At 42.0% G+C, this 13,379-nt stretch overlaps 1 protein-coding gene across 1 annotated transcript in view; it reads right to left on the bottom strand.

Moving 5' to 3' along the window:
* arhgap42a (Rho GTPase activating protein 42a) overlaps positions 1-13,379 on the bottom strand; it is a 505,650-nt gene that overhangs the window by 339,285 nt on the left and 152,986 nt on the right. Inside the window, exon 2 of the mRNA XM_038818093.1 lies at positions 7,152-7,247. Coding sequence (XP_038674021.1) covers positions 7,152-7,247 — 96 coding nt within the window. The remainder of the gene's footprint in view (positions 1-7,151; positions 7,248-13,379) is intronic.

Below are 13,379 nucleotides of genomic sequence, written 5' to 3'. Positions count from 1 at the left end.
AATTTACTTCTCTGCTGGAAAGGATATATACCAAGCTCTGTTCAATGTCAAGTGCAAACTTGCAGCCCAACAGCTCCACACTTCTTAAAGGTGACAACAGATTGACTGGTACGCCTGCACTAAATATCTTAATATACATCACAGTTCACTTATGTCATGATCAGGAGATATTTGGAACTTTGGTTCAGAAATAGGGTCCAAGATGTAGCAGGAAATTGAGGGGGTTAATAGACTGAAGGAAAAGACTGCTAGCAGCAGAGTCAGGAGGATGTGCCCACAGCTGGAGTTACCTTCTCCCATTCATACTTAACCTCATTAGTGGAAATACACAGGATGGCCTGGTTCAACCAGGATGATCTACTCAAAATCAATTGTCATTCAGGATAACCTTGTTTCACAAGTCATTATCCCATCACAGAATCTGATGACCTATTTGTCCGGTAATGGAAGGTTGGTTGTACATGAATAGCACAGCTCTGTTTTTCTGTAGAAACAAGGAGTGGGAAATCAGACAGCCAAGGTAATGATTCAAGTCTGGCCACCTCCGGGGAGAACTTTTGTTGAGGGGGTGGGCAGAGCTTAGAGAGAGAGAGAGAGAAAGAATGCTGTTCTGAACAGTTATAGGCAGATGGCTGTGGAAATCGACCAGAGAGGTCATGAAAATTGCCACTGAGGCAGGCTTTGAAAAAGGGCTCAAAACGAATGTCCCTACCAGAAGAAAAATTTCTTTGTAAATGCAAGTATTGTCGTTGTCTATTTGTGTGGAATGAGAGCTGCATATTCTGTTGCAGAGTTGTTTCATGGGAACTAGTGATTAAGGTCAAGAAACTACATGTAATCTGTTAATATTAGAGTTGAAGTAAGTTTAAATATTGTTTTCTTTCGTTTTAATAAATTTGTTTATAAAATAATCAAGCTCTATTTCTTAAATTATCACTCCTGGAACGAATCAATCTTTCCGCTACATCTTAAAACTTTACAAAGTTACGGACTCTGGTCCAGTCTCTTAGCCACTGTTGAGAGCCGGCAAGGTGTCCACACCTGCATGCTGCCTCTTTCAAGTCCTCATCAAAATCTCCATCAACGAAGCTCATCTGTGACCTCGCCCTCTGGGAAATAGGCAAATATATTGCCCAACCCCCCACGCCAGCATCCCAATTGTGCATCCATTTGTAAAATAAATTTAGAATACCCAATAATTTTTTTTCCACTTAAGTAAAAGGCAATTTAGCGTGGACAATCCACCTACTCTGCACATCTTTTGGGTTGTGGGGGTGAGACCCACGCAGCCACAGGGAGAATGTGCAAACTCCACACGGACAGTGAAAGCCGGGTTCTCTGCGCCATGAGGCAGCAGTGCTAACCACTGTGCCACCATGCTGCCAATGCTGACTCACCATATCTACACTACCCTCTCAGGTACTTGTAGTTCTAGTATTGGTGTTGTTGGCTACGAGTGTCATATCCAGTGAAGGTACCTATTAAGCAGAGATCTGATACATCTCTTGGCCTTTCTCATGATGCTGCAGTGGCTGTCCTGGCATCAAATATTAAGTATTTAAAAATATATATATCTAGAAGATAAGTGTTAGTTTGAGGTAGAAAGCAAACTATCCATGGTCACATTATCTGCAGCTTGCACCTCACGCCAGATAGCAGTAAGGGAACAAGTTGGAACTTGAGAAGGATCACTGGATGCGAACGTACCATTTTTCTGAAAGTACTTGGTACTGCCTAATTTAATGCATTCTGTTAAAGCCTCCCCACAATGCAGTGCATAATTTTCTCCAGAGGGCTCAGATGATGCAGGCATTCCTGCTTCCTTCAGTTCTGATCTGCTCCCTATGGTTATGGGCCACGTTGTCCTGTTAGAGAGAAGTAAGAATGGCAGTGACGGTGTTGCAATGTGTGTTATGGTGATATGTCTTGTCGTGGTTGAATAGTTGGAGTAATGTGCAAACATGAAGCGGTGGGTGTGCGACTGACAACATTGAAAGGGATGGGAAAGAGTAATGGAGTATCTGAAAGTTAGGCCTTAAGTCCGGATTACTAGAGATAGCTGAATGGTGAGTGAATGGGGTGTGATCCATTGAGCAGCATGAGAAGATGACAACACAGTGGCTCGAAGATGTCCATTGAAGATATAACCACTTCAACCTTGACCACTTGAGGTTGTCATTGAATGTCTTCAGACACTTATCAGGTCCTAGGTGCCGGATTCCAGGAATTGAGTCCAGCCACCTGCTCATATTGCCTTCTGAGGTTTTGTCTTGAGAACCTCTTTATTCCACGTGTGTCTTGTTATGCTCTTGCCGTAGAATAAGCTGCGTCCTTGATGTTCACTCTGACTAAGGAAGGTTCAGACGTGGAGATAACTTCAACATGTTTATTAAACTATTTACAATTCTCCTACTTGGATTCGACTCTACTGTTAATCCTTCTATAGCTACTCAGACTGACGAACCAGTGGTGGGTATGATGTTGAATCAACCCTGTGTCTGTACTCACTGAGTGTCTCCACTGGAAAGAGGAAGATCATGTGTGCTGTGTCCTTTATATATGGGTTGGTGTAATGCCCCCCCTGTGGTAGTGTCACCTCTGTGTGTATCGTGAATGCCCATTGGTTGTGTCCTATCTTACAGACCTATTGGTTGAGTGTCTGTGTGTCATGTCTCTGGTGCTCCCTCTAGTGTCTAGCTAGTCTACATGTACTTACATTAACCCCTTGTGTATCTACAGTGATGCATATCACCACAATGTGGAAGTATTTTTCCCCTCCAATTTCAACCTCCTGCACTGATGCCTCCAGCACCAAATCAAATATCCTGGGAGTTCTCTCTCTTTACCATTTCTCCATTTGGATTTCTTTCCTTGCAGCTAATTCCTGCAGTCAACAGTAGCCTCCTTTATAATGAGTGTTGTGTTAAAAGAAACACATTGCCACTTCGAGATGCAGGCTGAAACACAGCAAGTCATGCATACTGCTGAACTCTATGTTGTGTGGGCAGTCAGCCCACATAGCATTCGGCAATCGGCTGCACGTTCAAATCATGAAAATGTGGAGGCAACATGTTTGCATTCTGCCTAGCTCAAAGTGCCGAGGCATGGGAATCATGAACCCCTGCAACTAAAACAGGAGCAACTCAATTACAGGCAAGTCATAGAGTACAATGAAGGCTAATCACAAACTTTAATTAAGGATAAGCAGTTTCTCCAAACAGTCAGTAACATTATTAGAGAATGTACAAGGAATCAATGTCGATTCCAACTCTTAAATCAGGCTTCTAAGCTTATCCTGTTCAAGATCTCATTATTCTTATGATTCATCTTTTCTCTATTAAATCTGGTAACAGACACAACAGTTGAGTGGTCAAATAACAAGCAGGTTCAGAGGAGCAAGCACTTAGCTAGCTGCCTTCTCCAAGAAATTGTAAAATATACTGGTATGCTTCAGGAAGGATTATTATCTTCTTCGATCAGGCCTTTCTCCTGTGTATTTTTGCTGGACCTTTCTTCTTAGGCAGCAGACATAGAACTTTGTGGAAATATTTTAGTTACAACAGTTGCAAATTACAACTTGGCTTTTGATAATTGCTTTGCTATTTCCTGGTCTATCACCAGTTTTAATGTAACTTCCACATTTTAGAATTATTTCTTCCAGAAAAAATCCAGTCATTTTTAAACAGATTTCAAGAATTACTTATTTTAAATGTTAGCTTGTACATATTTTTTTTTTAAATATACATGAGTTCTTATAAGGGACACTTCATATCAGAAGCTCTTTAAACTTTAACACTGTTTATGAATGTCATTTTGAAAGAATCACAATTCAATACTTTCTGACAAGAATTATACTTTTTCTTTCTCTTAAAAGTTTAACATCCAGGTGTTTTCTTTGTCGATCTATAATGTAAATGACTCAGTAGCCTAACCTAAAATAAACTTATACATTGGGGTAGTATGTCCCCTCATTTATCCATGCGTAATATCAGCACAATCCAAGTGTAATTAACCAAACCAGCATATAAGATTAGTGAATTTTAACAATGTTAAAATGGCTGAATTACAGCCCAAATCACTTGGACTCATGGTTTCCACAATCTTTTGTATGCCAATTTAAGATTCCATTCATCAGATCAGGGATGGGGGTTGTCATAATATACATCCATGTATATGATGATGTGCAGACAGGCAGTGATTGACACATAGGATGACCAGTGAACACACAGAACACAGCAGCCAATCACCAGACAGGACACAACCACTATAAAACCAGAGGGCACCAGTTTTCCCGCTCTCTCGGGATCCAGCCTCTGAGACAGTCAGAGCTCGTGAACAGCAACTAGAACAAACACCATGTGGTAGTAAGATAGTCTGGTCAGGTTAGCCTCAGGTCTCCAGTCAAGTCAGCATAGTGTCAACCCACAGTTAAAGCATGTATTATAGTTAAGTTTTCAATAAAATCGAGTTGCATTTCTTCAAGTGTTGGAAGCCTGTCTCTCTCACCACTGCAGTAAAGCAGTCCCCGTAGACCCAGCTTACCCAAAACATCAGGGGGGGTCACCTTCATCAAGACCGGAAGATTCTGCCAGCAGGAAGGGCAAGAAAATCCCACCCCAGGACTTATGGGATATATTACCATGTCGGTAGGCTATAACGAGCAATGTACTGAAAATATCAGTACTTGGGCCCCAGCTATCTACAATGTATTTTGATTACTTAGATGAGGAACTGTGTATAACATATCCAAGTTTGCGGATGACAAAAGTAGGTGGAAAAAAGCGGTGAAGAAGAAGCAAATAAGCTGCACAGGGATATAGACAGGTTGAATGAGTGGCCAAGAACTTGACAGGCGAAGTGCAATGCAGTGAAGTTATCCACTTCAGTCGGAAAAATATAAAAAGTCAGAATATTTTTGAATGGCATGGCTATGTCATATATACATTCATATATACATCCAGAGGGGCCTAGGTGCCCTTGTACATGAATCACAGAAAGTTAACAGACACGTACAGCAAATAATTAGGAAGGCAAATGGTATGTTAAGTTTTGTTGCAACGAGTTTAGAGTTTTGCCGGCCGGTTTAACTCAGTTGGCTCGACATCTGGTTTGTGACGCAGAGCAAGGCCAACAGCACGGGTTCAATTCCCATGTCAGCTTTTATTCAGCCTTCTCACCCTTGCTATTTGCCTGAGGTGTACTGATCCACAGGTTAAATCACCACCAGTCAGCTCTCCCCCTCAAAGGGGAAAAGCACCCTATGGTCATCTGCGTCTTCACTTACATTTTCAAGTATAAAAGTAAAGAGGTCTTCCAACAACTACAAAGAGCATTGATGAGGCCAGACCTAGAGTACTTTGTGCAGTTTTGGTCTCCTTGCCCTAGAAGGAATGCAACAAAGGTTCACCAGACTGGTTCCCAGGATGACAAAATTGTCCAATAAGGGGAGATTAAGTTGACCAATCCTGGAGTATAAAAGAATGAGAGATGTTTTCATATGAAATTGTTAAATTGCTTGACAGAATAAATGCAGAGAATATGTTTCCTCTCAGCTGGTGAAATCATAGAATAAATCTAGAACAAACGGTCACAATCTTAGAGTAAGCCCTTTACAAAAGATCGTGAATCTTTGACAAAGTGTTGTGGATGCTCAGTGATTGGTACATTCAAGAAAAGGTTGATAGAATTGGGGTGGTAAGGAATAAGGGGATTATAGTGCGGGAAGGTAGATTTCAGGAAGAACATCAATCATGATCTTGCTGTATGGTGGAACAAGCTTGCTGGTCTAAATGGCCAACTCCAGCTTCTATTTCTTATGTTTCTATGACTGGAAACTCTTATTCAAATGGCTATTCATTACCAACAAAATTAAGAAAACTGCACCAGATTACCACTCAAATACATCAAGTTGTTTAACAAAAAAACAATGTTGTGGACCTTAAGAAGTAAATTGTATTCATAGATATATAAGCATGGGGTGAGTCTCAGGCCAGTGACATTTCTTTCATTTTTGCATCATCTTTTCTGCATTCAGAGTAATCATGTTAGATGACAAGGTCATTGATCTATTGTGGTCAAATAAATCAAATTTAATTTTAAGGATCAATGGGGATCAAGTTAATTTTCACCATTAATTAGTTTGTGAAAGCTGAAGGAGTGACCTTTGGACTCAGCTCATCTGATGCAGAAAATCTCATCCATGCCTGTATCCAATACTCTCCTGGCTGTCCTCCCATCCTTCAAATCACATAAAATTCAAATGCACCCATGCTTCTGCTGTCAATATCCTTTCCCACACCAAGTCCCAATCTCCAGTGTCTCTACTCTTGCCACCTTACATTGGCTCCTGGTTAGCCAGAGTCTGAAATTTAGCATTTTCACCCTAGTGTTTAAATTTCTCCACAACTCGTCCCCTTCCATTTATGCAACTTAATCAACGCTGTAAAGTTCCCCACCCAAACATTTCATTCCTATGATTCTGGCGTCTTGGGTATCCCTCCTCCTTTGCAGCTGTGCTGTCTGACACCATGCTCTGGATTTCCATCCCTAAAACTATCTGACTCTCCACCACACTCTTCTCCTTTGAGACTCATTTCTCTGGCCAGGCTTTTTGTTATCTGTTTCTTTGTCTCAGTATCCAATTTTTCCTTACACCTTTTGAGCAGAAACCCATGGTATTAATACATATTAAAACTTAGGAAGCATAAGAAACAGGAGCAGGTGCAGGTCATGCTTCTGCTCCACCATTCAGTAAAATAGGCAATTTTCCTGCTCAACGCCACCTTCCTTCATTTTCCTGGATTCCCTTTGTCTCCAAAAATAGATTAAACTCATCCCCAAGTATACACAATTACTGAGCAACTGCAGTTTCTGCATAGAATTTCAAAGATTCACAGCCCTCTGAGCAAAGAAATTTCCATTAGCTCTTTGTGTTGAGACTATGATCTGCAATTCGAAGCCCTTCAGCAATGGGAAATAGTCTCTCAGCATCGACTCTTTCATACCTCCTCAAATTTTATAAGTTTCAAATAGAACACCTCTCATCTTCTAAAATTCAGAGAACAAAGACCCATTGTGTTCAATCTTTTCTCACACAAGAACTACCATATAAATACAATATTTATATTATGCATAAAGTGTTCAGTACTTACCAATATTAATTTCATCATCAGTCTCTGCATCACCAATGCACTCAAACTGAAAATCCTGCAATGACTGTGAAAACCTCTGAACAGCTGCAGATAGATCTGGAAAGTGAATGTATAAATACTGTATTTAGCTGAATTTTATGGAGGTAAAACTCCATCAAGTTGATAACCTTCACAGTAAACAATTCAAAAACAGCCAGTGAATAATAATACCCATGGCCTTTTCTAAATAAAACTTAGGAATCTCCATTGGCCTTGTTTATTACTCTGTCAAGTAATGCAAGGATTAGAATCATATAGGCATGTACCTCGTTAAGAATTATTCTATTGCAAAAGTGATACTTTGTCTCTTCAGGTCACAAAGTTTAACAGCTATTGAGTAAAAGCTAATACAAATCAGCACTTGATTACTTGCTGGCAATTATCATATCCTTCCTTCACTATGCTTCCTTTTTACAACTGTAACAGCTATAGTGAATTAAGAGGCAGTTTGCATTCTGCCTCTGTTATTTTCTGTTCCTGGGGAATCTTTCTTTACAATTTGCTTATATTGCATGGTTTGTCATGTGCAATTTGAAAACCTTTTATACATTTACTGGTAAAATGGTAAGATAAAAATATTGTGCATCTATAGTCAGCAATTTCTACTAGACAACATGAAGGCTATTAAAGACAGGCGAGATGCTTTGCAATTTCAAAAGTCCAGTTTCATTAGTACAGGATGGTCCGAAGTTTCCAAGCAGCGGCAATAATGGTCAGATTGCCACTGCATCCTAAAGTTCCCTGACTCAAAGCTGCAGAGCATTTCCTCTGGGCTTTCTGACCACGGTTTTCACAGAAACGCGCAGCGCACATCCTTCAAGGAACGGCATCAAAGCAAGCCGGGGAAGACAGAACATGCAGTTTTTTATTGCACTAGCTGCCATATGCTAAGTTTAAAGGTCCAGTTTGAATGTTATTGAATTAAAAAGCAGGTGAGTGTGCAGATGAGTAAGTGGATGGGGATATAGATGGATAAGTGAGCAAGCGATAGGTGAGTGAGGTGGGTGACTGAGCAAGAGGCCACAGTGGGTTAGTGGGCAAGTTTGAATGGGTTAAGTGAGCCAGTGGGTGGTTGGCTAAGGGGGTGAGGTGGGCACGAGATGGGCAAGTGGGCAAGAGACTGGAAGTGGGCAAGAGGGGGCAAGTGGGGGGCAAGTGGACAAGAGGGGGCAGGCGGGCAGCGGGGCAGGGGGGCAGGCAGGCAGCGGGGCAGAGAAACAAGTGGGGAGGTGGTTGAGTGGGTGGAGGAGTAAGTTGAGTAAGTGGGTGGGGGAGTAAGTGGGTGGGGGAGTAAGTGGGTGGGGGAGTAAGTGGGTGGGGGAGTAAGTGGGTGGGGGAGTAAGTGGGTGGGGGAGTAAGTGGGTGGGGAGTAAGTGGGTGGGGGAGTAAGTGGGTGGGGGAGTAAGTGGGTGGGGGAGTAAGTGGGTGGGGGAGTAAGTGGGTGGGGGAGTAAGTGGGTGGGGGAGTAAGTGGGTGGGGGGGTAAGTGGGTGGGGGGGTAAGTGGGTGGGGGAGTAAGTGGGTGGGGGAGTAAGTGGGTGGGGGAGTAAGTGGGTGGGGGGTACTGAAGGAGGTAGGTAAGTGGGTACGATGGGTAAACAGGTGAGTGGGAAAGCTGGTAAGCAGCTAAGTGGTTGGGGTGGGGGGGATGAACAACATGGGGAGGTGAGTGAGGTGGCAAAGTTGGTAATTAGTTATAGTGGGTAATAGGGTCAAGGGGTAGCAGCGTGTGATGGGTAAGGTGAGGTGGTGCATGGGTAGGTGCATTAAGTGGGTGAGGTGGATAGGGGTTAAGTAGGGGTTGGATGGTGAGTGAGTAGTCACGTGGTTTGAAGGGTGGAGAGGGTAATCAAGTCTCAGGGTAGTCAGGTTGGGTGATAGTGGGTCGAGTCATGAAGTTAGTTAGGTCAAATAGTTTGTTGGATGGTCTGTGGTTATTGAATGGTCAAGAGGGTGATTGAATGGTCAAGATGCTAGGGGAGTAAGTGGGTAGGGGTGTAAGTGATTGAATGAAATCCCTTGATAGCCTATCAACACTCTTGCTATGATTGCCAGCCCCTCACCACATCAAGGGCAGCTAAATGCGGCTATCCAGCCCAGGATGTATTGATGGAACACAAACATTATTATTTGAAATCTAGCTACCTAGGGTAAAAATGAAAAATGCATTTCTTTTTGCCATGATGCTCAGAGTGCCAGACTTTAAAGTTCATACAGTAGCTCTTGTTTTGCTCATACTGTTCGCAAAAATAATACAACTACATTTAGTACCTGTCATCTCACTCACCTCCCCATGTTGTTCATGGTCAAGAGGGTGATTGAATGGTCAAGAGGGTAGTTGAATGGTCAGGACAGTTGTCGGATGGAGATTCGGGGTTGCTCCGTTCTGTGGTTATCCATGTGTTTTAATCAGTCTAATATTTCCTGGGTGACAACGCAAAAATGCCTCTGACTTTAAACTCAAAGACAGTGACATTTATGGAGGGTCCCAGTGAGCAGCAGAATTGCCCATCGCAGTTGAAAATTCTCTGGCAATGTAGGTTCACAATTCAAAACCTATACAGTCTGTAGCTATGAAAAAGTATAATATTTATTTTAACAGGAGGCTGGCATGTGGTGGGAAAGCCACCAAAGATCCCACTTGGGAATCTTCACAGGACAAACAGACGGGGGTGGGGGGGGGTGTCAGCCACCAGACCTTGTTGCCAGACCTTATCGGGCCACCTGCTCAAAATGATGCCCGGATTGCAAGATTTCAACAGAATCGAGAGAACTTCTACTCACAAAGAGAGAATCCAGCCCCCTGTGTATTTCTGATAAAGACATTTCATTAAGTATATGTAGTGGAAAAAGTGCAATGTTTAAACTATACATTATATTTGCACTTAGACCACAGTACAACAATATAACATTAGAACTGGGGAGGGGTAGCTGTCCAAGCCTGTTCCATCATTCAATTAAACCATACTGGTCCACATCTCAATTCTATTTATCTGACTTTGAAAAATAATCCCTTGATATTGCTTAATAAAAATGTGATCATGCATTTCCCAATTTCTCAGTGAAGTAAAGTTGTCAATTCTTGTAGGACATATTCATGGAGTTTTCATCACATAAGCACCTGCCTCCAAATGCTCAAACCTGTAAAATAGTCTTCCATTTAAAAACATCTTACCTCAGGGAACGCAAGAAATAGGAACAGGAGTAAGCCATTTGAGCCTGCTCTGCAATTTAATTAAATTTTGGCCTCAACTCCATGTTTATGCTCACCGCACACCTACCTAATCTGCTGTTAACATTAAACATCCATACTCTTATTTTCATTATTACACTGAAGTTATCCCCCCCAGCCAGTTTATTTTAAGTTTGCATTGAAAAAAGGCAACAAAAAAAAAACATTTAAATCCCGATAGATAGAAGGTACAGAAGCCAAGGATCCAATGCATTTTCATTAATATCCTGGACAATTCTCTATATAGCATGATTTCAGGCACATACAGCACAATTATTATAAACCGAACATGAAAATGTTTAATAAAGGCAAATTACTGTGCATTCTAGAAATCTGAACCAAAAACAAAGTGCTGAAAAGGCTCGGCAGGTCTAGCAACATCTGAGGAGATGTAGACTGGATGGAGGCGGCAAATGGAATTCCACTATTTAAAAAAGAAGGAGAGAGAAAATAGGGAATTACAGTCCTGCTAACCTAACATCAGTACCTGGAGTCTATTGTAAAGCAGGCATTTTCAAAGTGGGGGGCGTGACCCGCGGGCGGGTATCGGGAGGGTCGCGGAGTCGTCCATCATGGCATTCCCAATCGTGGGAATACAAACGCAACAGCTGCAGCAGCCGGCTTTTAACAATGCCGGCTGCGAACAACTTTGAAAATGACCCGGGGTCAAAGTGCGATAGCTGCATGGCGGTGGCTGACTGCGTGGTGATCACCAATGATGAACAAGGCTATGACCTTGACCTGTTTTGCATCCCTAAACATTACTCAAATGATCTGGAGAGAGTATATATTCCTCATGGTTTAATCATGGACAGAACTGAACATTTGCCAAGGGATATAATTAAAGCCATGGGAAAATATCACATCTCACCCTTTGTGTACTGAAGGGTGGCTATAAGTTTTTTGTTGACCTTTTAGACTACATTAAACCATTGAATCAAAACAGTGACCAGTCAATCCCAATGATAGTGGACTTTATCCGCTTGAAGAGCTACTTTAATGATCAGTCAACAGGGGAGCTACTCAGAGTTTACGAACTGAGGTACAAAATCCACGCTTTCCTCCTGAGAAATTGTCCTCACTGGCTGATTTGTTTCCTGATGAAACTTGCATGCTAACTGTGTTTTACTTCGCCTCCTATGATCCTGATTGGAGTGAGATCATGAGGATCATGCAGGCTCACCTTGCGCATTAAAGGCAAGAGAAAATGGTGGTTCGCGAAGGTCGGTCGGTTGATAATATTGGGTCCCCAGAAAAAAAAGTTTGAAAAACACTGTTATAAAGGATGTGATAACAGGACACTCAGGAAATAGCAATGGAATTGATAAAATCAACATGGATTTATGAAAAGGAAATCATGTTTGATAAAGCTACTGGAGTTTTTTGAGGATGTAACTAATAGAATAAAAATGGTGTATTTAGATTTTCAGAAAGCTTTTGATAAAAGTTCCACATAACAGGTTAGTGTGCAAAATTAAAGGACATAGGGTTGGGGGTAATATATTGGCATGGATTGAGAATTGGCTAGTAGACAGGGAACAGAGAAGGAATAAATGGATTTTTTTGGGAGTGGCAGGTGTTGTCGAATAGGGTACTGTAATGATCAGTGTTTGGGCCCCAGCTATTCACAATTTATATTAATGATTTGGATGAGGGAACCAAATGTAATATTTCCAAGTTTACTGATGACACAGAACTAGGTGGGAATGTGAGTGGGGAGGTGGGTGTGAAGAGGCTTCCAGGCAATTTAGAAAAAGTGAATGAGGGGGAAATATATGACAAATGCAACATTACATGGATAATTGTGAAGCTATTCACTTCAGTAGGAAAAACAGAATGGCACTTATTTAAATGGGGACAGACTTGAAAATATTGATGCACAAAGGACCTGGATGTCCTTGTACACCAATCACTGAAGGCAAGCAGCAGGATACAACAAACAGTTAGGAAGGTGTTATAACCCACACGGATCTCACAGGGTAGGGACGATCCACTACCGTGGAGTTTGCAGAATATGAGCTCCCCCGATAAGGGGGAAGGAACCCTTATCACAATTCATGCGCCTTTGTATAAATAAAGTCGACCAGTCACGCACCAACTAGAGAAGACCCAGTAGGGAACTACTGGAGCTGTAGATAATAGTTAACATGTTCAATAAAATACATTTTGTTTTTCTCCACAACTCAGTGTGGACTCCTTTCATTGACCCTTACAGAAGGCAAATAGTATGTTGGCCTCATAGCATGAAGATTTGAGTGCAGGAGCAAGGATATCTTACTGCAGCTGAAATTGTACTCCAGCCCTGACTTCTGACACACTCCCCAAACCATACCCAGCCCCCATGCCCCCTTCACCAAGCTACAGTTATCAACACTCTCCCATGGTTCCTCATGTCCCATGCCAAGTTATGCTGCTTCTATGCCCATTGACCTACTATACACTGCTGTTGATTGCACAATATTTATTTACACAAGGTAAGAAGGGCCGACAGTTTCTTTTATGATATGTCAACGGGTGTGGATGATTGACACTTTAGCGCCCTGTAGTAAATGAACTTTCTTTTTAAACGAGTGGAAAGTAATGACTGAATGATTGCGTTTTTAATTTTTTTTTTCAAATACTATTGTCACTACAGAGTCCGTTGGTTTAACACAGTATAAGGTCAATGGGCATGAAAGTACCAGGGGTCATGGGAGGTGGGTGGAGGACCATAGTTTGGTATAGGGGTCATCAGGATACGGAGGACCTTTTGGACTTACCTTTTAAAAGGTTCCCTCACGTGACAATGGGTCACGACACCTCAGATGTGCCATTACCCACGACTCTTTTAAAACCTAGCACAACTCCATGACAATTGAAAATGCGATTCTGAAAATCACAGCCCAGGAATGGCATTATTGGGATAGGGTCTAAGTTCGTGGAGTGGGTTTGGTTACTATATAAGGCACCCAAGGCTAG

This window comes from Scyliorhinus canicula, chromosome 14 (genome assembly GCF_902713615.1).
Source record: "Scyliorhinus canicula chromosome 14, sScyCan1.1, whole genome shotgun sequence".
In the NCBI taxonomy this organism is placed as follows: domain Eukaryota; kingdom Metazoa; phylum Chordata; class Chondrichthyes; order Carcharhiniformes; family Scyliorhinidae; genus Scyliorhinus; species Scyliorhinus canicula.
This window is presented reverse-complemented; position numbering and strand designations above follow the sequence as displayed.